We start from the raw sequence: 25,909 nt of genomic DNA, 5'->3' as shown, positions 1-25,909 counted from the left end.
GCAAGCACGAAGTAGTGCAAAAAATATCCACCGACGAATTTCTGTATATGTTACGTTTCTTCATAAATCAGTAAGTCCTTTTTAATCTTTTTTAGATTAAATGATTTACGTAATTTTAATTATATCAATAAATAAATTAGCGTGATAATTTAATGGTGTCTATGGATTTTATCAACTGTTCGAAATATCGATCTATAAAGAGTTGCTGCAGTGAAAAGTCATTGATGGACGATGAAAATAAGAACAATGAATTTCGTAATAAAGATTGCATATTCCTTGAACGAAAAAATAAAATCGAAGATGGATATTCCACTGTTAACGTGGAGCCATTACGTTTCGTTAAAAACGTACGGTAAGTGCTACTTTTAATTTTTATGTATATTGACATAAAATGCAAATTCTTTTCTTATATATTTTAGTAAACATTAAAAATTTAATTCATTGTTAAGAATCTAAAGACAGAAATGACGTTTGTATTGTCTAGTTCATATACACGCTATAGATTTTGAAACAAATAAAGCAACAGGTTCATTAAAAAATTAAAAAAAGAATCTTGTACCATAAAAAAAGTTACATAATTTTTTTTCATTTAACTATGATAAATGCCCAATCCATCTTTATCATAGAATGCGAATAGACCAAATTCTGTATATCAATTTTTTGAGTTACCTTCTAGCATGAAAGGCCAAATAAATGGAGATATACAAGAGGAAAGTTTCTCTTCCTTTAATATGCAGGAAGACAAAGATTTTCGATGTCCTAGATGTGGCCAAAGCATGCAAGAACCTAGATTACTTCCTTGCTTGCATCCTATATGTTCAACATGTATTTCAGAATTAATGAGTAAACGTAAGTGGTATAGAATTAAAAATTTAATGTACCTTTTCAAAAACAGAGATCTTATTATGCTCTCTTTTACATTCACAGCATTTTATAATTTTACAAAAAGTATTAAAACTCAAAACAATAAATCGGAAAGCAGCCAAAATAATTATTACGAAATTTGCCCTCTATGTGATGTTCAATTACCAAATGCAAATTCAACAGTTCCACCTCCGCATTATCCTCTTCAATATCGTCTGGTAATGAGTGCTATCCGCTCTAAATTTACAAACAAAATACTTTGTGATATTTGCCCAGATGAAGTTGTTGTAAGCATTATGTCAAATTAAAATAAATTTACATCTTAAAGATATTTAAAAATGTTATACTTTTAATATTTAATATTTTTAAAGGCAGTTGTTCAGTGTTCCACGTGTCTCCGCAATTTTTGCTTAGATTGTGGTATGAAGCATCAACAACAAATTACATTGGAATTAAAACCATTAAAACATTCGATAAGACCGCTAATGGAAGCTACAAAAGTACGACGTACTGCACTTTGCCAGCAACATCCTACACATGCTTTGCGTTTTTATTGTATTGCTTGTCAACAGGTTCATAATTTGCTATTTTAATTATATATATTTTTTTCTATTTAACAAATAGTATTTTTTATGTATATAAGATATTTTTTAGGTAACCTGTAAAGAATGTATGTGGAGTAGTCAACACAGAGGTCATGCAAGTGAAAATGCTGCTGGAGTTGCAAAACGAGTTATTTTATATTTAACGAAAATGTTGCAAAGAGCAAAAATTCTTTTAAACATGCTCCTAACACAGTACGATCGAGATGCATTTTTAAATAGCTCTTTTGAGGAAATAAAGGATACCAGCATTTCAGTTGATTATAGGTATGTTAAACTGATAATTTTTTAAATCAATTATTTATCAGATAATATTACAATTATAAGAAATATATATACACATATAAAAAAAATTAGGGATATGCTAAGACAAAAGGTATATTATAAGAGAAACAGTAAGAGAGATGTAAGTAAATATGCATACATATATTACTTACATACATGTATCTGAATTGTCATGTGATTACTATAGATGTGATTACTATAGATCTTAAGGTTTAATTAAGAATATTTTGTGACTGTCATTTGAGGTAAAAACTTATGCATTGCTATAGGATACAAAAAACTGTGATAAAAAATAACTGTTACTATACAAATAATTAAAAAAAATAAAACATTCCATTATATAATTTTATGCTATTATCTGTATATAATAAATGTTTATATTTGTAAAAGTAATAAAACATATTCATGAAAAAATAAAATTTATTTCAAACCACTACCATTAAAACAGCAGTTGATGTATACTTTTTTGAAAAGAGAGGCAACATCCATAACGTAGGATTGATCCACAGCAAGACCAATGATATACCCCAGGATGTCCAATATGACCATGGCCACAACCTTTATATCCACCTTTAATTACATGATATATTCTATATTGTAATAAATAATGGTGTATAATAAAATTATTTAGAGAATTTATATATTACCAGGTATAATTCCTCCGCAGCCACAAGTGGCTTCTTTCTTACCCCCACTTGAACAGAAAGTACAACAGTGATAAATACCAGTATGAAGAGGTTTGAATATAGACGTCCTTGTATTTTGATTGGAATTTTCTGTAAAAATTTGTATTTATTAAAAAAAAAAAATATAGCAGAAGATCATGATGTTTACATGAATATATTCTTTACCTAATGATATGTTAGATACACCCAAAACTTTAAATCTTTTTATTATTGTATTAGCAAGACTCAATATTTCTACATTTGAACCATCTGCAAGTAATTCATTTGTAAGAGAAATAGCATCAAGAAGTTGTCTGGCTCGTTTTAATCTATTAAATTCTTGAATTCTTTCTTGTGCCTGTCTAGAATGCGATGTTGTTGTATCACAATTCTTGAGCTTTGATCCATCGTACAAAGCCTCATTGAAACATCTGATTAAATTAGATAATTATCATTACTTATATTCTAAATTAAATGTGATTATAAACAGTATTATCTTAAATTTTTTAATATGAACAATAATATTATATTATAAATAGGATCTTCATTATTTGTGTTACAAAGATTATATAATTGTCATGTGATGTACATTCGACAAGATTCCTTATTTACTTAAAATAATGTACCATTAATAATTTTGTATTTCACTGTCATTTGAGGTTTAAGTATGTTTCTTTAATGAAATATATTTTAATAAATTTTCTAATTATCTTCTTACCTAATTATATAGTCTTTAATTGTATACTACTATTATTTCCATAAACAATGTTGTACTTATTTTTAATTTTAATTTACATTATTATAACGTTTTGTAATATATGTAGTTATACATGTGGACATCGGAACAAATTCATATTTATTATTGTTACATATAGCCTTCTAGAAAATACTTAATTGTATTCATCCTTTTGATGTTAGGTTAGAGAAACATTTTTTGAAAAATATATTGGAGCCATGATTATTTGAAATAAAATATTAATTTTTTCATATCTACATATATGAATTATCACATAATTCGATGCATTAATTCATGCACATTCAAAAATATAAATATGCTTTTCACAAGAAACTTATGTATAAACACGCAATAATACATTTTAGCTGCCATTGCTTAAACCAGTTTAAACTTAAACCAATAACACAATGGCAACTATATATATATAATTTTTGCAAACCAAAACTTACTACCAAAAAAAATTGTACCAAATATAAGTAAATATGAGTAATATAATATAAAATAAATTAACAATTTTTTGTTCTAATCAATAAAATATACATATTATATTAGTATTATAGTAATGCCACTTATTAAACATAATTTTTGTTAATTTATTTACATACATGAAATGAAAGTTAAATAAAACGCAAATTCATAAAATAATTGTAATCTTACAATTAATTTTCAAAATTTTTAATTATTTTTCATCCTATTTTATTGAATCCACATTAAATACCCAAGCATATTAAAATATTCTGTTTTATTATATTTGTAAGCAATTATTGTAAAATAATTCTAAGCTAGAAAAATTGTAGCTGTGTCTGTTATTAAAGAGATCATAACTTACAATATTAATTTCGGAATCAATTGTATTAAATGTAATTCAACTATTGTTAAAAAGAAGAACTGTTATACAGTACAATCAAGTGCAACACCTAGAAAATCTTCAAATCCAATATTGATTATCCCTGCTTGCTCAGTATCCCTTACTCGGAAAGCATCTGTAAAAAGTAGTTAAAAATGAAATTTATTTATACAATTTATACTTTTCAATATTTTTATTATTTTTAATGATTTTAACATATTTTTATTTGTTATATGTATATATTTACCTGTAAATTTTTGAATTTGTACACATAATACAATAAATTGATCAACTGTGATACTAGAATGGCCCTTAGGATCACTTTTCTTTATAAGAAATGATATAAACTCTGGACTTAATCTATATCCCATCTGTGTTAATGCTGCACTTAATTCATTTTCTTGTATACTTCCAGAATTATCATGATCAAAACTACGAAAAACACCTAACCATGCATTAATATAGTTATAAAGAGCTTGAAACTCATACAAATCTATTGTACCATTCTTTTCTTTATCAAACATTCCTATAAATGGAGAATAAAATGTTTTAGATATTATGAAATTTATCAATAAATTAGAATATTAAATTATAAGAATATACCTATCATAAGTCGGCAAGCAGTATCTGAAAATGTACCCCCTTGTCCATTTGCTAAAGCAGATTGTAATTCTATAGCAGTGATTTTTCCACTGCTATCTCTATCAACAGCAGCAAACCACTGCTGTACTTCTGGACTTACTTGTGTTTCAGGATTTGTTGCTCCAAACATTGAATTCTAAAAATGTATAACATTCACTTTGAAACAATAAAATATAAACAAGTGATGAATAAGCAAAACATAACATAAGTATTATCATAAATATTGTAATGTTTTATAAATAGTTATAATAAACATGCAGAATACATTATTATATATTTTAAAGTGATAAAAGGTATTTTAATTTATTGACAAAGTATTTCTATCTGAATTGTAGGAAATAATTACCGGATAGGCCATAATTGACGTTTTCTGTCAGCTGTCAAATAGTATTAATTACAGCGTGTATTCAATTGTTGTACTGATGCAACACAAGTGAAGTACACAATACATATATAGAATAATTACATATATGTATGTATATATATTGCATATATAGTTAATTAGTCATTCATACAATTAGAAATTTAATGTGTACCTAATTTTTCAATTGTATGAAATGTTACTTCCTCATTTATACTTCACGAAAAAAAGAATATATTTTATTTCACATTTTATTATAGAAACGTTAATGATATCTATATTTTTATAAGCGCTAACACTGACAGTGCCATCTTACGAATTGTTTTGTATTTAAAATGACAGTATATATACATAGAGGGTAGGGTGGTTTGTAGTATTCGCTTTTGCTTGATTTTTTGACAGGAGTATCAAAAAGGGAAAGAACAGCTGTTGGACGTTATTTTTATCTTTGTTAAGATATTGTTGATCTCGCCATGGATGATTTACAAAATTATAAGTTACAGCTTCAACAGGTACGGTTTTTGTTTTTTGTTTAACCTAACAAGAATGATGGGATGGCGAGTCCATTTTTGGCGATTCCTTCCTTGTTTACGACACTAGATGTTTAATGAATTTTGTGTTTTACCGTTTTAGGTGGAAGCGGCGCTTACCACGGACCCTACTAATGAAGAACTCTTGAAATTGAAAATTGATCTCGAGGAAGTAATAGAGCTGACACATGATTTAATTAAATCTCAACAGCAGGAGAAAAGACAAGCCAATGGCATGGATGCTAAAGATCCTATTTTACTTGCAGTTTTGGCCAATAAGTGGAAGATTGGTGATCAATGCATGGCACCTTGGAGCGAGGATGGCAAGTAAGTAATTTCATATATCTTTTTGATAAATTAGCAGTTATCTACAGTGGTTTTATGAATGTAATTTAAAGAATGTAACATAGATAAAAATTTGTTTTACCTATTAAATGTCATAACTATACTGTACACTTGTCTGCAATTATAGAAAATTTGGAAGTATAGAATTGCACAGAATGCATATAAGGTGCGAAAGTATATAAAATATCCAAAATATAGTGCTTCTTATAATATTTGATAAGTAAAACAATTTTGCACAAAGGTTCTACCTTTTAAATATATTCTGAAATATATAAAATAGTATAAAAATTTGTAATTCAATTATAAAAAATACCACACTTTAGGTATTTCATATATTTGTATGTATCATATGTATTCTGTACATTTTTGCTCCAAATTTCTCATAAATGCATACAAATCTATAGTAGCAATAAGATACAACAATCATGATTATATTGGTAAAATTTGAAACTAATCTGAAAATGTGTATACAATATCTTTTATTATTTCATTTACTTTTTTTAGATACTATGAGGCAACCATAGATGCAATAAGTGAAGATGGTGTTGTCAATATAACATTTAACGAATATAAAAACACAGATGTCACAATGCTTAGTCAATTAAAATCTGTAGCTAAAAGGCCAGCGTCAGATTGGGCGGATCAAAAGTCAAAGTGAGTTAACAATTATTTATTAACTTTATTTATTCATTATTAACATGATCTTCCCTTTACAATTTTGAGCACATATCAGCTTTTTTAAAGAACATTGTGGGATAAGTTTTACAAGAAATTATGATTACTAATAGCTCATTTTTCTCCTTATTCCTTTATCCCCAATTGGCAACAATATTCACTCCACTGTTTGGTCTGCTTCGATCTGAAATTCCGTTATTGTTCATTTGTCTTTTGGTGTCGCACTGTTCGTGTACATCGCCGGAACTCAGGAAAAGGTAACAAGAAATAACAGATTTTTGTTGGAATATTTTTTTATTTTTCTTACATACACATACACACACATACAAAAATACTATTACACATGATATTAAATAGTATATTAGTTTGAATTTGAGTATAATAATAATGTTTTTAGGACAAAGTTTTATAACAGCGAAGTTTAAGGTAATATGCAATATTAATAATTGTAAGTAAAGTTTTAACTGTATTTACATTAATTTGCATTAATCAGTTTCTAGGTGAATTAAAATTATTTCTATTTTATCATTATTCTTATAGAGATGGAACGATTTATTAGACTTTATATTTCATGAAGCAGTAGTAACCACTTATTTTTTTTACATATAATTCATTTTACAATAATCAATATTGCTAGAATTCATTACAGAATTCATTATTCATATTTTCTATTTTTAGTCAGAAATGTTATATGGAAACATCATGATAGATTTATCACTAGTGATTTCACGAATGATAAGTTTATTCATTTTCAGAAAAATGCAAGCTGCTGCAGTAGCAGGTTCAGATCCTAACAAACAAAGAGAATATCTGAAAAAAAAGAAACAAAGGAAACTTCAGCGATTTAAGGAACTTGAAGAAGAGCGCGAAATGGAGAAAAACAAATGGCTAGCATTTACAAATAAGGTACTTTTCATTTTTCAAATTGTTATCAAATTTCTTAATTATTAATTATTAATATACTATGTTTTTTAACGCAGTCTTCTAAGAAAGGTGTGATTAAAAAGAGTATATTTGCAACGCCAGAAAATGTAAATGGTCGAGTTGGAATTGGCACGTGTGGAGTAAGCGGTCGAGAAATGACTAAGTTCAGTAATGGTGAAAAATGGAGAAGAGGAGCATGAATACTATTGTAAATATGCAATTTATAATAATTCGTGAGATAGAACTATTGATTATTGTTATTATTCCGATAAATTTAAATTTCGAGGAAACTGAAAAATTGTATGTTTTGTGTTATGAGAATGTTTCCGAGTGTGTGAATTGAAGAGAGTGTTTAGCGATATTTGTAGATTGTGCGTAGTCATTATGTTATGAACGAATAATGACCTCAAATAAATCCGGAAAGTATTTGGATTTTCTACCTTTATGAAGCGAATGGTTGTCGTGAATGAATGTATTTCTAGATTAATACATTTATGTGAGTATGATATTGTTTGTAACCTGTAATGGATACGAATAAATGTATATTTTAAAGTCAGACTATGCAATAATGTCCAAAATGTTTTATTAAACCCATTAACAGAACAAGATTATTTTACTTATATGATTAACTTTTATTTATATGGAATTTTATATTCGTTATCTTATTGTTAAATAAATGACTCTGTATTCTAAAAAGAGTGATATACATATTTATTTAAATATGAATATTCGATCTAGTAGCGTCAGCGTCATAGTGCGTTATAGAGATGAACTAATCACTATGGTATATATTTATAGTTGATACCGTTAGAAAGGTAAAAATGGTCGTTTTATCGTGGAACAACACGTCACCAGTATATATTGGTGATATATTTGAAGAGACAAAACTAACATAAGAAGTTGATAAATTTGAAAAGATGAATGTATTAAATTACTACGTTATTGTGAAGGCCTATGATAACTATCGTTTTGTTTAAAGCTCCTAAATCGAGCTCTAACCTATTTTAATAAAAATCGTCAATAAACACTAAGTACATTTGACGTTTCCGTTATGATAATAAAATAATTCGATGTTTATATTATTCAAGTTAAATCGGTTGTTAAAAATCGTCCTTTCAAGGCATTAAATAAAATGTATTTTAACAAATAACGTAGACATGATTCTTAGGGAAAAACTTTTTATGTGCTTATCAGTTTATTATCTAAAATCTTCAGAAAATCGGAATTGATTGAAGGCAAGAAGACTGATTCAACTGTTAAACATAAGTAATTGTTATATAAAATAAATATTTTATTTGTATAAAAGAAGATATGGAGTCAAACGAAAGAAATCAATTGTCAAATGGAGATACTGCAAATAATAGTGATATCGATTGGTCTAGATATGGATTGCATAATAATGCAGAGTCTCAAAGAAATAATGAAGCACAAAGACATAATAGAGAATATGAAGAACTTGGTCCTGAAATGTATCAAACCGGAGCAAATGAATTGTTTGCTCAAGAATATGTAAGTGGTTAAGATAAGAGTATTTATCATTATATTCTTAAACTTCCTGCCTTTCAGAGTGCTGATCCTTGGTGGAAATCAAACTTTTTCATTTCTCAACCTGTATTATTTGGAACTTGGGATGGGGTTTTTACGTCTTGTCTAATTAATATTTTTGGAGTTATTGTCTTTTTAAGATCTGGGTGGATAGTAGGCCAAGCTGGTGTTCTTAATGCTGTTTTAATAATTTTGTGTACAGGTAATAACAATTGTATTTATATATATCAGTAATGATTAGATTTGAACATTTGAAGAATTTTAATATTTCATCATTATTTTAGTATGTATCGCATTAGTGACTGTATTGTCTGCTGTGGGAATATGTGAAAGATGTCGCGTAGAGAGTGGTGGAGTTTACTTTTTACTATCACATGTGTTAGGATCAAGATTTGGTGGATCTATTGGATTACTATATTGTTTTGGACAGGTGGGACAATTTGTATAACAATAATATTTAGAACATTACTTTAAAACCTTTTGTAGGCGGTGGGCTGTGCTCTAAATGTTCTAGGGTTTGGAGAATCTATGGCTGGTCTTGTGGGTTTAGAATCTACATGGGCAGAACGTGGTTTTGCTTGCACTGCTGTTATCTTGTTATCTGTTATTAATATTGCTGGTGTCAAGTGGGTCATAAAACTCCAATTTATTCTATTATTAATTCTATTGCTTGCTGGTGTAGACTTTATGGTTGGAAGTTTTACTCATGTGAATGTTGGTAAGAGCAATAGTCTATAGTTCATGATATTTTTATTGTTCTGACAAGTGTATAATTTTGTATATATGTTGTATGTATATATCATAGAGGCAGGTTTTGAAGGATGGTTATCAGGAAATTTAAAAAATAATACTTTTACCAACTATCAAGATGGATATAATTGGTTTACAGTTTTTGGTGTGTTCTTTCCCACGGTAACTGGCGTTTTAGCTGGTATTAATATGAGTGGAGATTTAAAACATCCATCTACCGATATTCCTAATGGAACATTGGCAGCTGTAGGGACTGGGTAAAAATCATAATTCAAAATTAAGTGTGTCATACTCATTGCAAGAACTTAATCATAATTGTGTATTTAATTTCAGAACCTTTTTGTATTTATGTTTCTCATTATTTCTCGCGGCAACTTGTACTCGAAAGGCACTACTTACGAACTTTATGATTGCATCAACAGTATCAGGGATTTCAGTATTGCTACTGGCAGGTCTTTATGTGTCATCATTTAGCAGTTGTTTGGGTGCAATGTATGGTACACCTCGAGTTCTTCAATCTATCGCTAGTCAAAACGTAATACCAGGAATCAGTTGTTTGCAAAGAGGGGTGAGCATGATTTTACAATTATACATTTTTTCTATTATTACGTGTGGTTATAATCATAAAATAATTATTATATTTTAGAAAGGACCAAACAAGGTACCCGTGTATGCAATGTTAGTTGTTGCCATTGTCACATTGACTTTCATTATTACCGGTCAAATTAACACACTTGCGCCAATTGTTACTATGCCTTTTCTCTTGACATATGCGTGCTTGGATTATGCATATTTCGCCCTTGCACAAACATTCGATATTCAACTGTCTCGTGAACAAAGATTTCGAACACAGTCCCCGACGTTTGATCACGATTATGACTCTGCAAGTAGAAATAATTCAATAACCGATATCGATAATGATCTCGATAACTTATTTCCTGAACGAATACGACATAAAAATCTTATCGTAAGTACAGGTAAATGTTTCATTAATTATTGTACGAAGAACAAAATAGAAAATATTGTATTTATTATTTTCAGAGAAATCCTAGCCTTTCTGAAAATAATATGTATATAGATTCTTCTCCAAGTATCGATGAAAATGCTAGCAGTACGGATAATTCAGAACGAAAAATTCATATCCATAATAAACTGGGAAATTGGTATAGTCCTTTGTGTAATAGATGGTTTTCATTATTAGGGGTAAATCTTTTTTATACATCATCAAACTTATGATTTAAGTATAATCATAACGTGAATTTCTTTTACAGTGTCTTATAAAATTATTCATCATGTTTCTTGTTCATTGGGGTTATGCTATTGCCAATATTGTTGTCGTTTTCCTTGTTTGGAGTTACATTGGTCATGCTAATCCTGCAGTTAAACCAGGTGTTTCGTCCGAATTTAAATTGCTTAAATGGCTGAAAACGTCGCTATTGAGAATAATGGGGTAATTTTTAACACTATTGTAATATTCTCTTGGCAAAACTATAATAATAAAAGAGGTATTGTTCACAAATTTTAGAAGAAAAGTTTATGATTATGAACAAATTGTGGTTACACCTGTGCATCCTGGTGTAGAAACTTGTTCGGCTCAATTAAACGAGGAAAATGAAGACTTTGCTGGAAGAAGAAGATACCATCAAACAGCCACAGTCACAGGACAATATGTCAATGTTGATTAAATATTGCACCCAGCAGGATTTTAGGGAAAAGTATTCAATGGAAATCAGATATGAGTCATTTGAAAAAGGAATTGTATAGGAATCATATTATCGTCGCATTTTAAAATAGGACGAAACGGAAAGAGAAGCGTTGCTTTAACACCCGCAACGTTATTGACCGCACAAAACTAGTCTAGCTAGGAATTAAGAATATTTCATATCTTAAATACAAGGAATTTTTTATAAAAATGTCACGTGATAGCCTTAACAGTACTAGTAATCGAATAAGGAACAAGCACAAAATATGTCATTCCGAGCAACTGAGTAAAAGGACTATTTATATCAGTTTACTCGATGTATGTACATTAAACAGTTGAAATGCAATACTGCCAGAAGCATTTCTGAAATGGAGGGTCCATATATTCAGTGAATTATTTTAGGAACTATTTCTTGTGACGTGAGATTATTTATTCTTTATAGCCCTTATAATTTGGAATAAAATCATAATATTTTATGTATCATATGAAGGTACGAAGAAAACGATGCTGGATATCAAATCATTTATATTAAATACTTTGTAAATATGTAGTGATAACATATTTATATGCTATTTAACATTTTTATAAATGTCGCTACATAAATAAGTATGTTACTAATAAAATATACATATATATAGATCAATAATCAAAATATGAATCTTTATTTTTTGTCCCATTTTCTTTTTTTTTAAATGGATATGATGTGCAAAGAACATAGTATTGTATTATTGAATTATAAAATACTTTGGGTTTAAAGAAATTGAAATGAGAAATAAAATGTGCTATTAATTTTAAATTTTTGTAAACGTACTACTCTAATCCATTGCACGTATACAATTAATATTGGCGAGCTTTTATATTTTGCAAATTACATTATATTTACAAATTTTTTTGACATCATGTTGTCGTATATAAAATTATACTAATATATTTTACCACATATAAACAAAACAAAACAGTATTTACTGGAAATAATTGTTTGAATTCCACTACTTATTAAACTTTGATTAAAATGGACTTCCGGCTTGACATTGAATTGACTTGCATTGTGCTTGCAAAAATAGAAGTATTCGAAAGTTCGAACAGAGTGTTTGATTATCTTGTGAAACTTAATTAAATATAAAATGTGTGTTCTTAATTATTTGTTACTTTATCTTTTCATAGTATTAGAGTCAGTACGCGTCATATTATACGCGAATATAGTTTCTATATTCATCCCTAGACTTATTCATTCGTGATCTGTAGTTCGTCGATGTAATGATCTCGCGTGGGAAAGTTTTCAAACTGAAAATATGCATTGCATCTACAGTTTATTTCTGCACAAACAGGTAAAAATCTTGATATTGTCGAACAATGTCGACATTGTCAACAATACTCAAACTTGCAAATGGGATTTATTTATAAACAATTTCATCTTTTAACGTTTTCAGAGTTTACGTTCAGGTTCTACTGTATATATATATATAACTACTACAGTACACCGAAACGACTTTATGCTACCTTCTTTTGTGGTGATCTACGTCATACGTAAGTCTGTAAAATACATTTTCAACATTTTTATCATTTTTACCATTTCAAAACCAAATCAAGTCTATTTTTACATTATCATTAGATATTCAAATTCCAGATAAAATTGCTTTAATAATATATCATATAATATAATATTCATATAGAATATTAAAATAAGTTAATCAAATATTTCTTGACAAAAGAAGGAAGAAAATAGTGGTTTCCTCATCGCATGATATTCATCAATTAATATCGTGTATTCCAGGGAATATATCTCTTAGCGTAATTTTATAAAAATCGTTCAGTTTAATCCGATCGACCGTTTTCAAATTACGAGTATAATTCACACTTTATTGTCTATTCATGAGCGTCCTCTGGCCAGGGATTATGTTTCACTTATGCTTGCGCATGTACATCGGGCTATTAATCGCTCCAGATTCAGTAAGTACCGACAACCGGTTAAACTCGCGGCGAGAGCCTCGGAAGCTAGGAGGTTGGTGGTGATCTAGCGGCCAACCGCGATGGTTAACCCTCCTCCGCACGGCAGCCTCTTAGGTGGTTGTGTTAAAATCCTCCACGGCGTCAGAATGCGAGATAATTAGTTACACTATGTAAACCTGTATTTCTAATAACTGATTTTGACCATCGAAAATATTATATAGTGTTATTAATTTTCCAAGTATTGTTAAAGGTGTGAAGCATTTAATCCTTAACTGGTACAATTCTTTAATATTGTGATAAACTAGTGATAAAAAAGGGTGAATTTTCGCTCACATTATAATAATGTGTTTATGGAATATTTAAAGACACAAAAGCGCACAGACTTTACTTTTACGAAAATATAACTTGAACTATTTGATCATGATAATAGAATAATATTATTATTAGTTGTAAATAATTTTTATTATCAAGGACGTATGTTTTGTAAAGCTACTGAATGTTTACGACAATGTTTAAACATGGTATAACATAACATTTTATCACAATTAGCATTTGTCTTGGTTTCTTCGTTGAAGACTAGAAACTAAATTAGGTGCACTCAACTTTAAACCATTAACTTGTGCTGGAGTATTAATTATTGCAATATCTGAAGAACTGTTTTACGAGTAATCAATAAATAATTCAAAGAATATAAAAATACATACATTCAATATATATATTGAAATTGATATTCTTATAAAAAGACAACGTACTTTAAGGTTTAAAGTGATAGGGTAATTGAGTTGCTTAATTCATTCGCGAAGGATACCAGGACAAAATAATATATACAGCCTTGATTAGATAGATATTGCATAAAAAATGATTTTCTACACTTTTTTCAAGGACTATAAATAAACTTATGGATATAATCTAATAAATATCTCAATATTTTTACTTCGATCGCAATTTCAGTCTCTCCAAAGAAACATTATTCTTCTACAGTGAAACCAGCTTATTGCAACATTTCCTCGTAGCAAGATAAGTGGATCATAATTGCGGTAAATTTGAACTCTTTTCACACATTATACAAGACATTTTCGATCGTGTACACATAGGAAAAACTTGTATTACGACACGACGCGTATGATATTTCTCTGCTCTAGAAGTATTACCGGAAATTTATTCAAAGGAGACATTGCGTATACATTGAGAAGGCAAGGTTCACATAAACGGGTCGTTTTATTCGAGTGCCGGTGGAAAAGCGAAAGGGCGAGTTCTTAACAAGTTGCAGAAACAGGAAGCCTTTTACTGGAGTAAAAAGTTCTCACCAACCTGGGACTCTGGCAAATCTGCAACCGGTGAAAACCGTCGACTTTGCCGGGAAGATCCGATTCCCTTCTCCATTGAAAAACCGCTTTTCAAAAATTTTTAATCCAAGGTTCAACGATCTGCGGATCATCTCCGGAAGCTATCTCACCCCTGACAATACTTTTCATCTTTAGATATCTATCTTGGACTTGTGATTGAATTGCGAATATCTCGATTCTGAGAGAATAGGAATCTTTTAAGCGTAACAGCAAAAAAAATTGTTCTTCTTGGGATTGATTTAATCTCTCCGTGATAGATCTTTCTTTCAATGTATAATAATAATATAATAATAATATGAATGTAAGGTTTCTAATCTTTTTATAAATGCGTATCGCTAGAAACAAATTTTAAAAATTACAGTACCTCCAAGAAAGATATATTTTTTAAGTTACTGTTTTTCAATTTCAAGTTACTGTTATATATTCTTTTATTTCATTTCTCTAGTTTCTTCTTCTAGAATCGAGAAGACCGTACACGTTAGTGTTGAAAACAGACTTTTAGACGATAAGATTTTATAGTATTATGGTATCACATAGTATTATTATTTAACCTAATTATAAAGCATAACTTCTAAATAAGATATGTAGTTCCATTTATCATGAAACCGTAAATCACGATAGGCTTTAATAATATTAGAAAAATTGTAACAGTATATAGGAATCTTCCTAAAAGTTGTAACTTTTATTTGATTTTGAAACGTAATGCTTCACTAATCTTTCTAAAATGATAAACTGTTTTAGAGTATTTAAATATTCCATATAATTTCTTTTTTAATTTTGGATAGTTGGAATTATTCGAAGACATAGATCAACGATTACGATCTATGAATTCCAAGGTTTTTAGCGTACTTTGTTTGTTGATATTCTATATATCTCGTTCGATTCTTGTTCGACGTTGCAAGAGAATAACATGGGAGTTCATGTAGAAGCTTTGTTTATACACACACACACGCGGTATATTATACACCTCACATTCCACCTATCGTCCAACCACTACATAGCCTATTCTTCTTCGAATCTTCCAAATTTCTCGAAAAATTTGTCTTAAAAACTATCTTTAAAAGTAGAAGAAATAATGCAGCCGATCGAATGTTCTTCTTACAAGTACAGAATTTTGTTACAATTTATAGAATCGTATAATGCAACTCTTACACTTACGCTCATTTATCGTTCAACTCCGCTTTTCTTTGGATCTTCCAAATTTCCCCCCAAAAAGTTTGAAAAGAACTCCTATCTCCAAAAACAAAATCCTACAACTCATCCAACTTTCTCTCATCCAGTATATTCCATCACAACTTATACAATCGTACGATCCCCTCACACTCACCTGTTATTCGACTCCCATATACCCCGTCTGTCTTCGAATTTGTCAAATTTTCTACAAAAGTCTTTGGAGAACTAACTTATCTTGAAAGACAAAGCCCAGCATAGCGTAACACATCCAATTTTCCCTCACACAATCCGTACCATGACATAATCAATGATTGAATCATCCGAAAGTACCGAAAGTATTTTGCTTTTCTTCAAATCTTTCAAATCTTCGAAATATCTCAACAAATCCCAATAAACTTCAAGCACAACTAACACTTTGGCAACAAACAAGGCCCAGCACGCTGCAACCAATTGAATTTTTTCTCACCCAACATATTGCAGCGTAACGTGTACGATCATACAATCGATTCGAAAGCTACTACATAACTCTTGCGATTCAATCATTACACCCGATATACTTCACCTTCCTGCAAATCTGCTATATCCTCCAAATCCTCGAACACTTCAACCATAACCAACCTTTCGAACGAAAGCAATCTTCGTATTCACCTACGTATCATTAAACCCTCGTATATCCTGTGTTTTTTTCTTCGAATTTCACAATTTTCCTCCAAGAATTTGTAGACAGCCAACCCTTATCTTTAAAAAGAAAATTCAGCATTGCAACTGCAGCTGCAACCCGTACAATTCTCTCTCACTCGACATATTCCAACATAACTTCCAACTATGATCACCCAATCGTTTGCAAGCTACTATATGCCACTTACGTTTCAATCATCACGCCCCATATATTTCGCCCCATATGCTTTCTTTCAAACCTGTTAGATTCTCCAAATATACAAAACAGTCCTCAAAAACTTCAACCATAAGCAACCTTGCAAACAAGACCCACTGCAATACTATTGTACAATCCGAGCCTCGCACTCGCCATTAAACCCTCGTGTATCTACCTTAGTTTCTCCTCGAATCTTCGAATCTTGCTCCAAAAATCCGAAGAGAGCCAACCTTTATCTTTAAAAACAAAAGCCAGCACGCCGCGACCCATCCAATTCTTTCTCATCCGGCGCACACCGCCACAACCCGGTACGATCAGAGCACCCTACCCCCGCGTATCCTCTCGAGATAAGAAGAAACTACTTCATCTCGTCCGGCGGCTTCTGTCGGGCGACTAGGTGTCAGGCCGACAGGATGGATAGGGGGATGGTACCGTAGGTGGAGGCGTACGGTGACGTCGGGTGACGGTTTCGAGTGGCGGCTAGGCGGGAGGGTTAAAAAGGGTGGTTGTTCGTCGACGCCGAGCGTCGAGCGGGGTGTCTGGTGGGGCGCAGAGGACGCACGGTGGGGCAAGGGGAGGCGGGGGTTGCCGGTGTTCGCCGGTGTGGGATCCTAGTCGGATGTCGGATCCGCGGTGGAAACTTCAGTACGCGATCAACCACCGACGTGTGTTTACGGTCGGAGCTCCAGCGGAAGCTGCGAGGCCTGGCTGCTGCGGGGGGTGAGAAATCTTTTGCTTCACACCTTTTTAATTCTGTTGAAAACGGCTCGGCCTTTTAACACGTTCATCGGCCATTCTCATCGCCATCGTCGCACTTTAATTTCGGACACGTTGTTATACAATTTGGCAAAAGTTTGACAAATTTGATCGTTTCTCAGTACACACGTATGAGCTAAGTGTTAGGTGTAGGCGAAATGATTTCTGTTCTTTGGACTTGTGAGAGTGAATGGTGGCATTCTCATTTTGGATACACTGTCGTATTTCGCAGAAAGCTTTCCTATCCCTCGAACAGTTGCAGGGAAAAGTTTGGTCAGTTGCTAAATGATATTATCCAGGTGGTTTAGCTCTGGTTCGGATTTCTGGATTTTTGCTTTTTTCGCAGTCGTGAGAGTGATTGGTGAGTTGATATGGGTAAAGAAGGTAATGGATGGTGGAACGCGTAGAATCTGTACGGAGGACACGTGGTCGTGGGCTTACGTACGAGCTTGCCTCGCGTTTAACGAGCTGCTCGTTAAAGCAGCCTTCGAACTGCGAATTTCACCGATGCCTACTACGTTCGTTCCCGATATGTGTTCCGGGTTGCCTGATGACGAAACTGATTCGTCGAGTGCAGAGTGAGTCAAGATGCACGTTCCGGCTGGGAACAGTGAATAATTGGTTGAAACGTGGGTGTATTTGCTTCAAGTCCGTATGTGAACGTTTAATTGTTGGATCGTTGGTCGATTCATTCGTGTTAGTTGAGAATTTTTAATGTAAAAATTGGATCGTTAACTTTTGAGAAGGAACATTATTGTCATTATAATATTGTTAGGATTGTTATAGAACACATAGCGTTATAAGAGTTGTTTAATCGGCGCAGATTTGCCACGTGCATTTCGTGCGTTCTTCTTAAACTTCGCCTGATTCTGTTACTTTATTTATTCATTCATTTGTCAGCTGTTTTCTCATTTATTATCCTGTTTTTGGACTCTCGAAATTACATTATCGATTCGTTATTCCGTTTGTAGATATTTCTTCATTTACAAGACATCTTTCTCATATTTCGGCGACTAATTAATTTCGTCCGTTCTTTAATTTTGTTTTTAATTAAAATTAAGCAGAATATCTGGATTAACTAGCGGGCAGGCGGAAAGTAAAAACGATTGTATTAAACGAGAAGTGAATATCATTCGTTTCAGCGAGTAGTTTTCATAAATCTGAAACAAGAACGCTAAGAAACTCATTCTGCACTTGGTCCATTTAAAGTTAAAACTTCTCCACGAAACCATCGAATACACTTTCAACGCGGAAAGTACAAGTTCATCCTGTTTATGCACATCCCTGTCACTTTTTATTCTTACGAGAAAACTTTTCGGGAAGTTGCTGCAAAGTTATGAAGTTCAGTGGCTGTTCAGGGTCAAGGCGTCGATATCGAGAATCCAGACGTCGTTCCACCGTTATCTTAACGATATTAAGTGTTACAGAATCTCGAAATTTTGTCGTGAAATCCTCGTTGTGTGATACACGGTGACTAGGAAGAATATTTCAATATCATATCATATGAAAATATTATTTTATTTAGACTGTGCGAAATTTCAAAATGTTTTCTACACACACGATATATTCACGAGAAGTTTTTACGAGCCATTGCATGTAATTAAAAAGTTATTATCGATTATCTCATCTTATACTGCAACATATTTTATTACCAAGCCAGATGATACTTTAGAGTTCATTTCTTTTCTATAAAAGATAACTTGAAAAATATATAATATGCTGATATACTATCGTAATGCGACTGTAAACAATCAATTTAGAGAAGTAAAATATTACTCGTCGGTTGTTCTTTTTATGATAAATACGAGTCAATCAGTGTCATGAGGATAGCACGAGTTTAGTAGGAAAATCTTCAGCGGCAGTTTCATATCATCGATCTTCATCCGGTAACGTCAGCGTGCACTATTTTTGGCGAGAATTTCCCGGAGAAAAGTTTGATTCCAATCTGTCATTTGGAACGAAGGAAATAGGTCAACTGAACTGTTTTCAAGAGGCTGTCTCTCGCGTGAAAATTCGCAGTACGTGGTAATCGTTTGAGGCTCTCGTGGAAAAGGGAGGATACGAGGGGTGGTAGAAAAAAAGAAGAAAGAAAAAAAAAAAATACGATGAAATCACGCCTCCATTCGAGAATCGACTTCTTTTCAATTTGAAACTCGACCGTGAACGAGCTCTCCGCGAGAAGATATTTAACATTTTCATGAATTCCCCGATAATTGTCGCTACGAACGAGTGGTTGAAAGTCAAATCGAGTTTCTGTTGTATGAAAATATCTAGCTTCATAATGTAATATACATCAAGTTGATTTGAATGAAGTTTTTCTCAGATATTGATTTATATCGATCGAGAAAGAGTAAAAGACTTTGTACTTTAATCCTATGGGGCTTGTAGTCTACTATCGAGACGATAGTTACAACGGCTGTGGAAGAAGTATTATTATTATGTGCATAAGAAACACGTAACCTTTATTATCCCAGGTTCTGTATGTAGAGGTTTGTTGGCCACTGTAGAGGATGATTGGTTTGTCGAATAACGAGATAACTTGCTGTTGAAAACCGTCAAGTATATTTAAAATGATAAATAAATTAACACAGACAATAATCACTCGTACTAGCAGATAACTAATAACTAACTCGTACTAACTAATAAAATCGTTGATAACTCGTTGATAACTGATAGATACTGAACTCCTTACGATCGCGTCCGTTTATTTATACTGGTCGGGAGAGAGCCGAAAAATTCAAATTCGTCTTCGTTTGACGGTTGTACGTAGCGGTGACATTATTTTGCCCGGAGTTTATTTATTATTATATTATGTGTATCCTAACGATATTGCTACTCCGAAACAAAACAATAACATGATTTGAATTGTCCTGTAGCTCACGTGCCGCTACATGTATTTTATTTTTATAGTATCAAATTTTTTTAGTCATATGAGACTACCAAATGAGACTACTTTATGACATGTAATACGTTATACTTGTGTCTGATCAGTCTGCTAACTAACGTTTTTACGCACGTAAAGGCTGTAATAAATACAGTGCTATACTTTAAATACTTTTGTAGCTACTATGCATATATCGTGCAAGTATCGATGCAATATAAATATTGCAGGTTTTATTCCGGTTTCGAAATTCAGTGGCAGCAACATACATTCTAGACAGGGAAACAATTTTTACGTAACTTCCATGGAAGTTTAAACACTGCAATCAGTCGTATACGATACTTGGAAAGTAAAAAAATTTGAAATACCTTTTACGCCTGTACGTGACGGTTTACGAGCATTTTATGGGATGCTACGCCGCGAATAAACTTCTTATAGCTCGAAATAAAAATGGTCCCGGTATACGTATTTTTTTTTTATCTTTTTTTACGAGAAATTCCAAAAACCATTCTCCCTATGCTGGGAGTTCGCTAAGCTGAAATTTCTGAATTATTGATCCGTCGTATCCTGTATGAACAAGGATCCAGTAAAATATTCCATAAAATGGAAATGTACTTGTCTCTTAATCTTCCATCAAGGGAAAATCATTCGAAGTTTCCAGCGGTAGAATTTGTTTAAATCCAACTTCGTAGTATACAATTTTTTTCTCAGTTTTTCGAGTATAGTTAGTTAGAGTCTGAAAAAGACTCCTTGTTTTCTTTTGTAGTAAATATTCTTAAGATCCTACGGCTGTTCTTTTTAGCATTAAAAATTTAATATCGTGATAATTATCTTCTTAACTAAGATTTCTACTCATTTTTTTCGGTTATATGCTAAGGAACCTATGAAAGTATTAAAAAGATATTGTTTATTCGTAGAAAATAATTTGTAAAGGATAACTCCAATATTTTAAGGTAGACAAAAGACCTCTTAAACGTGCAACGATCCAGAACAAAATAGTTTCCAATAAGAGAAAAGGTATAAAAAAATCTTGAAACGTTTCATAGTTCCAAACGATAGGAAACATATAAAACATTCAAAGATAAAAGATATCGAAACAACAGGGCTTGAAGAGAAAACGTTTGAGGGGTTAATGGATGAACAAACTTAAAGCAAAAGCCGAAAAGAATAGAAAAATAAATGTTATGAATTCCCAAATTAAAAAAAATAGGCTAGATAATTTCGCGATGAATATTGATTTCGATTTTGATTTTAAAGAGGATATTTTCTCATAGAAATTACTAGGAAAGTTACAAAGGGTAAACAAAGAAGATGTATGGCTTGTTTATAAATAGCATAATTTGTCACGATCGATTAATACCAAGGCTACTCATTATGATACACGTTGAATAATTATGGGACTTCTATAAGGATCCTTCTCGATCATTTCGTATACAGATAGATTTTGCTATTGAGCAAATTTTTTAAATTACAAAACCCAAAATAGTATTCTTATTTATCACGAATTATCCTCTTTATTCAATTAAATTCCCAATCTTCTCCATTTTTTCTTCGCTCTTCGCTCAAAAATTCCACATCTTCTTGATTTTCTTCTCTCATAAACCCATCCGAAAAATGACCTATCTTTTCTATCTTCCTTTTGCTCTTCGCTTAAAGAATTCTCAATTTCCTTCCATTTTTCGTTCGCTACTCGAATATTCGAAAGATCCCCGATCTTCGTCATCTTCTCTTCGCTCTTCGTTCACGAAATTTCAAATCCTCCTTTCTTCACTCCTCACCGAGACGATCTTCTTCTAATTCACGCAAGTCGATACTTGCGCTACCAAAATTCAATTTCAGTGTCAAGGTGGCCGGTGATCAGATTGAGGTGGTTAAGGATTGGGTGGTTCGGGTGAGGGGAGGGCTGGGCGAACGCAGTAGCATTCGAAACTCCTTCGGGTAAGAACGCGAGGAACGCGGGTGGCTACGGGATGTGCAGTATCGCGGTGGTGGTGCCGGTTTGCGGTGGAACACACGTAACCAACACCAACGTTGCCGTTGGAGTGGCGTAAAAGTGGTGGTGACGTGGCCGTATCGTAGTGGTAGTAACACCGGTAGTGATAGTAGTAGTAATAGTAGTAGTAGTAGTAGTAATAGTAGTAGTACGATAGTGGGTACAACGGTATGTCTGGCGAGTTCATGAATGAGCGACCACTTCGCTTTCGCGCGAACGCTAATGGGCTTCCTTTCTCGCGCGCCGAACCGCCCCTCGTGTTTTTGTTACGCCGCCGGTCCCGAGCACCTGTTACCAGGATAACGAATCGCCCTTTCGATGATGCTCGGTGACGATGCTGCGTACAACCGACGATTAATTCTCTTTTTTTTTTTTTTTCGAAGGATAGCACTATTCGCGTGTTTTCATCGGCTTTGGAAAACTTGGGCGGATAAATAGGTACAATAATAAATGTTGAAAAATACCGAGAGAATTAGTCGTCCTGGTTCTTAACTAAGTCTATTTTTCACGAATAATTAATCGATGATGCACGTATGTCTCGTTGGTGTAAAGAATTGAAATTTGTGGTAATGCGATGAAAATTCTATTTAGAAGGTTATATCCGCGTAATAATATTAAACTTGATAAATTTTGAATTAGGTTTTTTCTCGGTGTGGAAGCTAGTGGAGAGATAGAACAGTTAAGAACTATGACTCGCTTACTTGTGACGAGATGTATTTTAATTGTCGATAAGAATTATGCGAGGTGATGAACAATGATCGCTAGATCGTTCAATGATCGAATAGCTAAAACTTATTACTCGTTGATTTTATAAGAAGATAATAAGTACTTTTCTTGGGCCACATACGCTTCTCTGAAATTTATATGTTTCATTAACATTTACACACTGTTATCCAGATATTTATGAACGGTAGTGTATTTTCGGCGCGTGCTCGTGAATTTTGGCAAGGGTGACACGCGGCGGTCTGTAGGAGATTTATGGATGCTTTGTTCTGCACGATGTAGCTTGGATTTAGGGGTGGTTTCGATTGAGTTCTTGTGCTGTGGATGTCACAGGGAAAGTATAAAATTTGATACGCTTACGATTACTCATAAACGTCTATCTAGCCTATCAAAAGATTGTATTTATTCAACTGAAATGTTATAAAATTTCATTGCAAAGTAGTTTAGTACGTTCTAGAATGACTAAGTGCGGTTTTACTATTATTTTATGTGTCAAGAAAGAATAAATGTAGTATATTATACATATACGCCCTGTCTAAATAGTAATGGCGTTTTTATTAGATCTACTTCGTGAGTAGTTGACGTATACATTTATGCGAAATGTTTAATGAAAGCGTCGAATCTGAGCTAGTGAAAAAACAACGCGAGTTTTTCCGTTTGAAGCTCTAAATAATTCAAGACATCAGGAACGCTTTCGCAACGTTTTAATCTCCTCTGAGCCCTCGGTTCTCTTCGCGTGTATGTATTCTTTTTTCCACTTTACATCGTTTACCTGGTTGCACAGTAGCCCAGCAACTCGCTAATTTTGCCTGGCCAGTTCAAACAAGGCGTCCAGTCGATCCATCCCAGACCAATTTACTTTTCATACATCCTGTTTCCTTTTTTCCCTCTCTTCCTCGTTCTGTTCGCTTTGAACCGAGTTTTTCGATCGTTGAACCCATCGATCGTTGTCTCGTTTTGCCCGACGATAACGAGAAATCAACCCGTTTACCCCGTTATTTATGCACTCGTGTAAACATGCTCTTATTTTTGTATAATTATCCCGTGGATTGAATAATCAAACGTCGAGTGTTCCATAAAACCTACCACTACCTCTCTCTGTATTTCGCCTTCGTTCACAGAAATAATCTTTTCGTATATTCTTATCTTGATGCTTTCCGAGATAACTTTAAGATTCTCACGTACGGCTTTCTATAGAATTTGTACGTGGATATGGCGGAACTCGAGCCCGTAAAATCGATCCACGTAAATTTCTATGACGTGTTCAGTGCTTTCATATTGCTTAGTTAGGTTGTCTCACGAGGAAGTAGCTCGTTTTTTTTTTCGTCCGATCACTGTTTTATGGTAAATTTATACCGTTGTTTTATGATCATTTTTATTCCATTAGATGGAAGGTTTATCGTTCTTCGGGTGATTCCAAGCTACTGTTAAAAAGCAAAGGCTATATACATACGTTTTTATGTGATTCGACAATGTCGGTGAAAATACAAGGTGTTTGTGAAAGTGTCCAAATAATTTAGAGTTATCGTTAAACATAGGTCGAGAAAAGTTTCTGCATGGTTGTTCGGATCAATGGTTTGAGCTATAGGTGAACATAAGGATGAACTATTTCGGTGAAAATACAAGGTGCTTGTGAAAGTGTCCAAATAATTTAGAGTTATCGTTAAACATAGGTCGAGAAAAGTTTCTGCATGGTTGTTCGGATCAATGGTTTGAGCTATAGGTGAACATAGGGATGAACTATTTTTGTGGGAATTATGGGAATCGAAATTATGGGATGATCATAGGAATCTTCAACGATATAGAAGTATCGTTTAACATATGAAGACGATTTTTTTTTCTCATATTAAAACTATATATACAATAAATAAACAAATTTATACGAATAATCGAACCATTGCTTTCATGTTATTGCTGTCGAAGAAAGAAGTGACATTAATTTTAATAATTCCCCCTTAGAGTCTCTACTTTGTGCACACATTGGGCACACAACCACAATGAAAATAAGGAGGATGAACTTGCATGTTCGGTATCAATCGTTATGATTGCACGCACGTTTACGATGCAAATTTTGCTACCCATGAAATACATATTCTCATTAATTACACTCGGGATTCTCGGTTGAACGAAATGGATCTCGGTGTCTGTTACTTCAGATAAGCAAAATTATGAAGTACAAATATGTTCTTTTTTACCAATGAATCACGCAGTCTGTTTAACATTATTCTACATTGCAAATAAAGGATCGTTTGCGAACAAAGTAATTAATTCCGTTCCTTTTTCAATGATACAACTGTCGCTGATTGAACGCGATATCTGTCCAATTAATTATCAAAGTTCGATTAATCGTCAATTTATACATTTGAGATATTGTAACGGAGATCGAGCTCTGATTACGTAGTAACATAGTTCTTCAAAATTATCTGCAAGTTGCTTTCCAGATTATTGATTCAGTTTTTAAAGCGGGATAATATACGTTTCAAAATTCGCACGGAATCCTTTTGAACTTGTTAAACCATCACCTTCGAAAACTCTTTTCAGAAGAACTTTTATCCATATCTTTTTTTTATTTCCATTCACGAAATCCGCCACGTAAATTTTTCCCATTTTTCGAAAACCGCTTTTCTGCTTTTCAATATCCTACCCGATATGCTATCGAAACCTTTTCCTCTTCGTCACTACGCAATTTGCATATTTCGCGCAACTATTCTCGCACATATTATCTCATTGTCAATATCTT

General features: G+C 32.5%; 6 protein-coding genes across 11 annotated transcripts in view; 4 read left to right on the top strand and 2 right to left on the bottom strand.

The window, feature by feature from the left end:
* The first annotated feature begins 152 nt into the window (after positions 1-152).
* On the top strand, positions 153-2,195 carry LOC117165939 (E3 ubiquitin-protein ligase TRIM45). 2 transcript variants are annotated; one of them, XM_076628028.1, is made up of 6 exons: positions 153-352; positions 677-849; positions 928-1,151; positions 1,236-1,364; positions 1,519-1,733; positions 1,824-2,195. In XM_076628028.1, the coding sequence occupies exons 1-6, from the start codon at positions 153-155 to the stop codon at positions 1,915-1,917; spliced, it is 1,035 nt and encodes a 344-aa protein (XP_076484143.1). In that variant the 3' UTR covers positions 1,918-2,195. The 2 variants fall into 2 exon arrangements, with proteins under 2 accessions (XP_076484143.1, XP_033205363.1); XM_033349472.2 differs by having other exon boundaries at positions 1,236-1,436.
* LOC117165931 (uncharacterized) lies at positions 965-3,524 on the bottom strand. Its single transcript, XM_033349460.2, has 5 exons — positions 3,511-3,524; positions 2,603-2,847; positions 2,399-2,527; positions 2,189-2,321; positions 965-1,101 (listed from the first exon to the last, which is right to left on the bottom strand). The coding sequence occupies exons 1-4, from the start codon at positions 3,522-3,524 to the stop codon at positions 2,191-2,193; spliced, it is 519 nt and encodes a 172-aa protein (XP_033205351.1). The 3' UTR covers positions 965-1,101; positions 2,189-2,190.
* Pef (penta-EF-hand domain containing protein peflin) lies at positions 2,710-5,280 on the bottom strand. Of its 2 annotated transcripts, XR_013061916.1 has the most exons (5): positions 4,988-5,280; positions 4,603-4,777; positions 4,247-4,525; positions 3,982-4,135; positions 2,710-2,847 (listed from the first exon to the last, which is right to left on the bottom strand). XR_013061916.1 is itself a non-coding variant. In XM_033349475.2 (4 exons), the coding sequence occupies exons 1-4, from the start codon at positions 4,997-4,999 to the stop codon at positions 4,044-4,046; spliced, it is 558 nt and encodes a 185-aa protein (XP_033205366.1). In that variant the 5' UTR covers positions 5,000-5,280; the 3' UTR covers positions 3,722-4,043. The 2 variants fall into 2 exon arrangements, 1 of the variants encoding a protein (XP_033205366.1); XM_033349475.2 differs by lacking the exon at positions 2,710-2,847 and having other exon boundaries at positions 3,722-4,135.
* Positions 5,281-5,329: 49 nt separating this feature from the next.
* Spf30 (Splicing factor 30) lies at positions 5,330-8,032 on the top strand. The gene is made up of 5 exons (XM_033349474.2): positions 5,330-5,514; positions 5,636-5,859; positions 6,382-6,531; positions 7,308-7,458; positions 7,533-8,032. Exons 1-5 carry the CDS (start codon positions 5,476-5,478, stop codon positions 7,674-7,676), a joined length of 708 nt encoding a protein of 235 aa, XP_033205365.1. The 5' UTR covers positions 5,330-5,475; the 3' UTR covers positions 7,677-8,032.
* Positions 8,033-8,267: 235 nt separating this feature from the next.
* Positions 8,268-12,125, top strand: LOC117165938 (solute carrier family 12 member 8). The gene is made up of 10 exons (XM_033349471.2): positions 8,268-8,985; positions 9,043-9,223; positions 9,306-9,451; positions 9,508-9,739; positions 9,827-10,028; positions 10,105-10,339; positions 10,418-10,738; positions 10,813-10,974; positions 11,043-11,221; positions 11,297-12,125. The coding sequence occupies exons 1-10, from the start codon at positions 8,788-8,790 to the stop codon at positions 11,454-11,456; spliced, it is 2,016 nt and encodes a 671-aa protein (XP_033205362.1). The 5' UTR covers positions 8,268-8,787; the 3' UTR covers positions 11,457-12,125.
* Positions 12,126-17,476: 5,351 nt separating this feature from the next.
* Dscam3 (Down syndrome cell adhesion molecule 3) overlaps positions 17,477-25,909 on the top strand; it is a 309,001-nt gene continuing 300,568 nt past the window's right edge. For all 4 annotated transcript variants that reach the window (XM_076617056.1, XM_033349145.2, XM_076617057.1 and 1 more), the window contains exon 1: positions 17,477-17,536. The gene's annotated coding sequence lies outside the window, so the exon portion shown is untranslated. The remainder of the gene's footprint in view (positions 17,537-25,909) is intronic.

The sequence above is a fragment of the Bombus vancouverensis genome, chromosome 3, assembly GCF_051014615.1.
Source record: "Bombus vancouverensis nearcticus chromosome 3, iyBomVanc1_principal, whole genome shotgun sequence".
Lineage (NCBI taxonomy): Eukaryota > Metazoa > Arthropoda > Insecta > Hymenoptera > Apidae > Bombus > Bombus vancouverensis.
The sequence above is the reverse complement of the archived record's forward strand: the minus strand, read 5'-3'. Positions and strand labels throughout refer to the sequence as shown.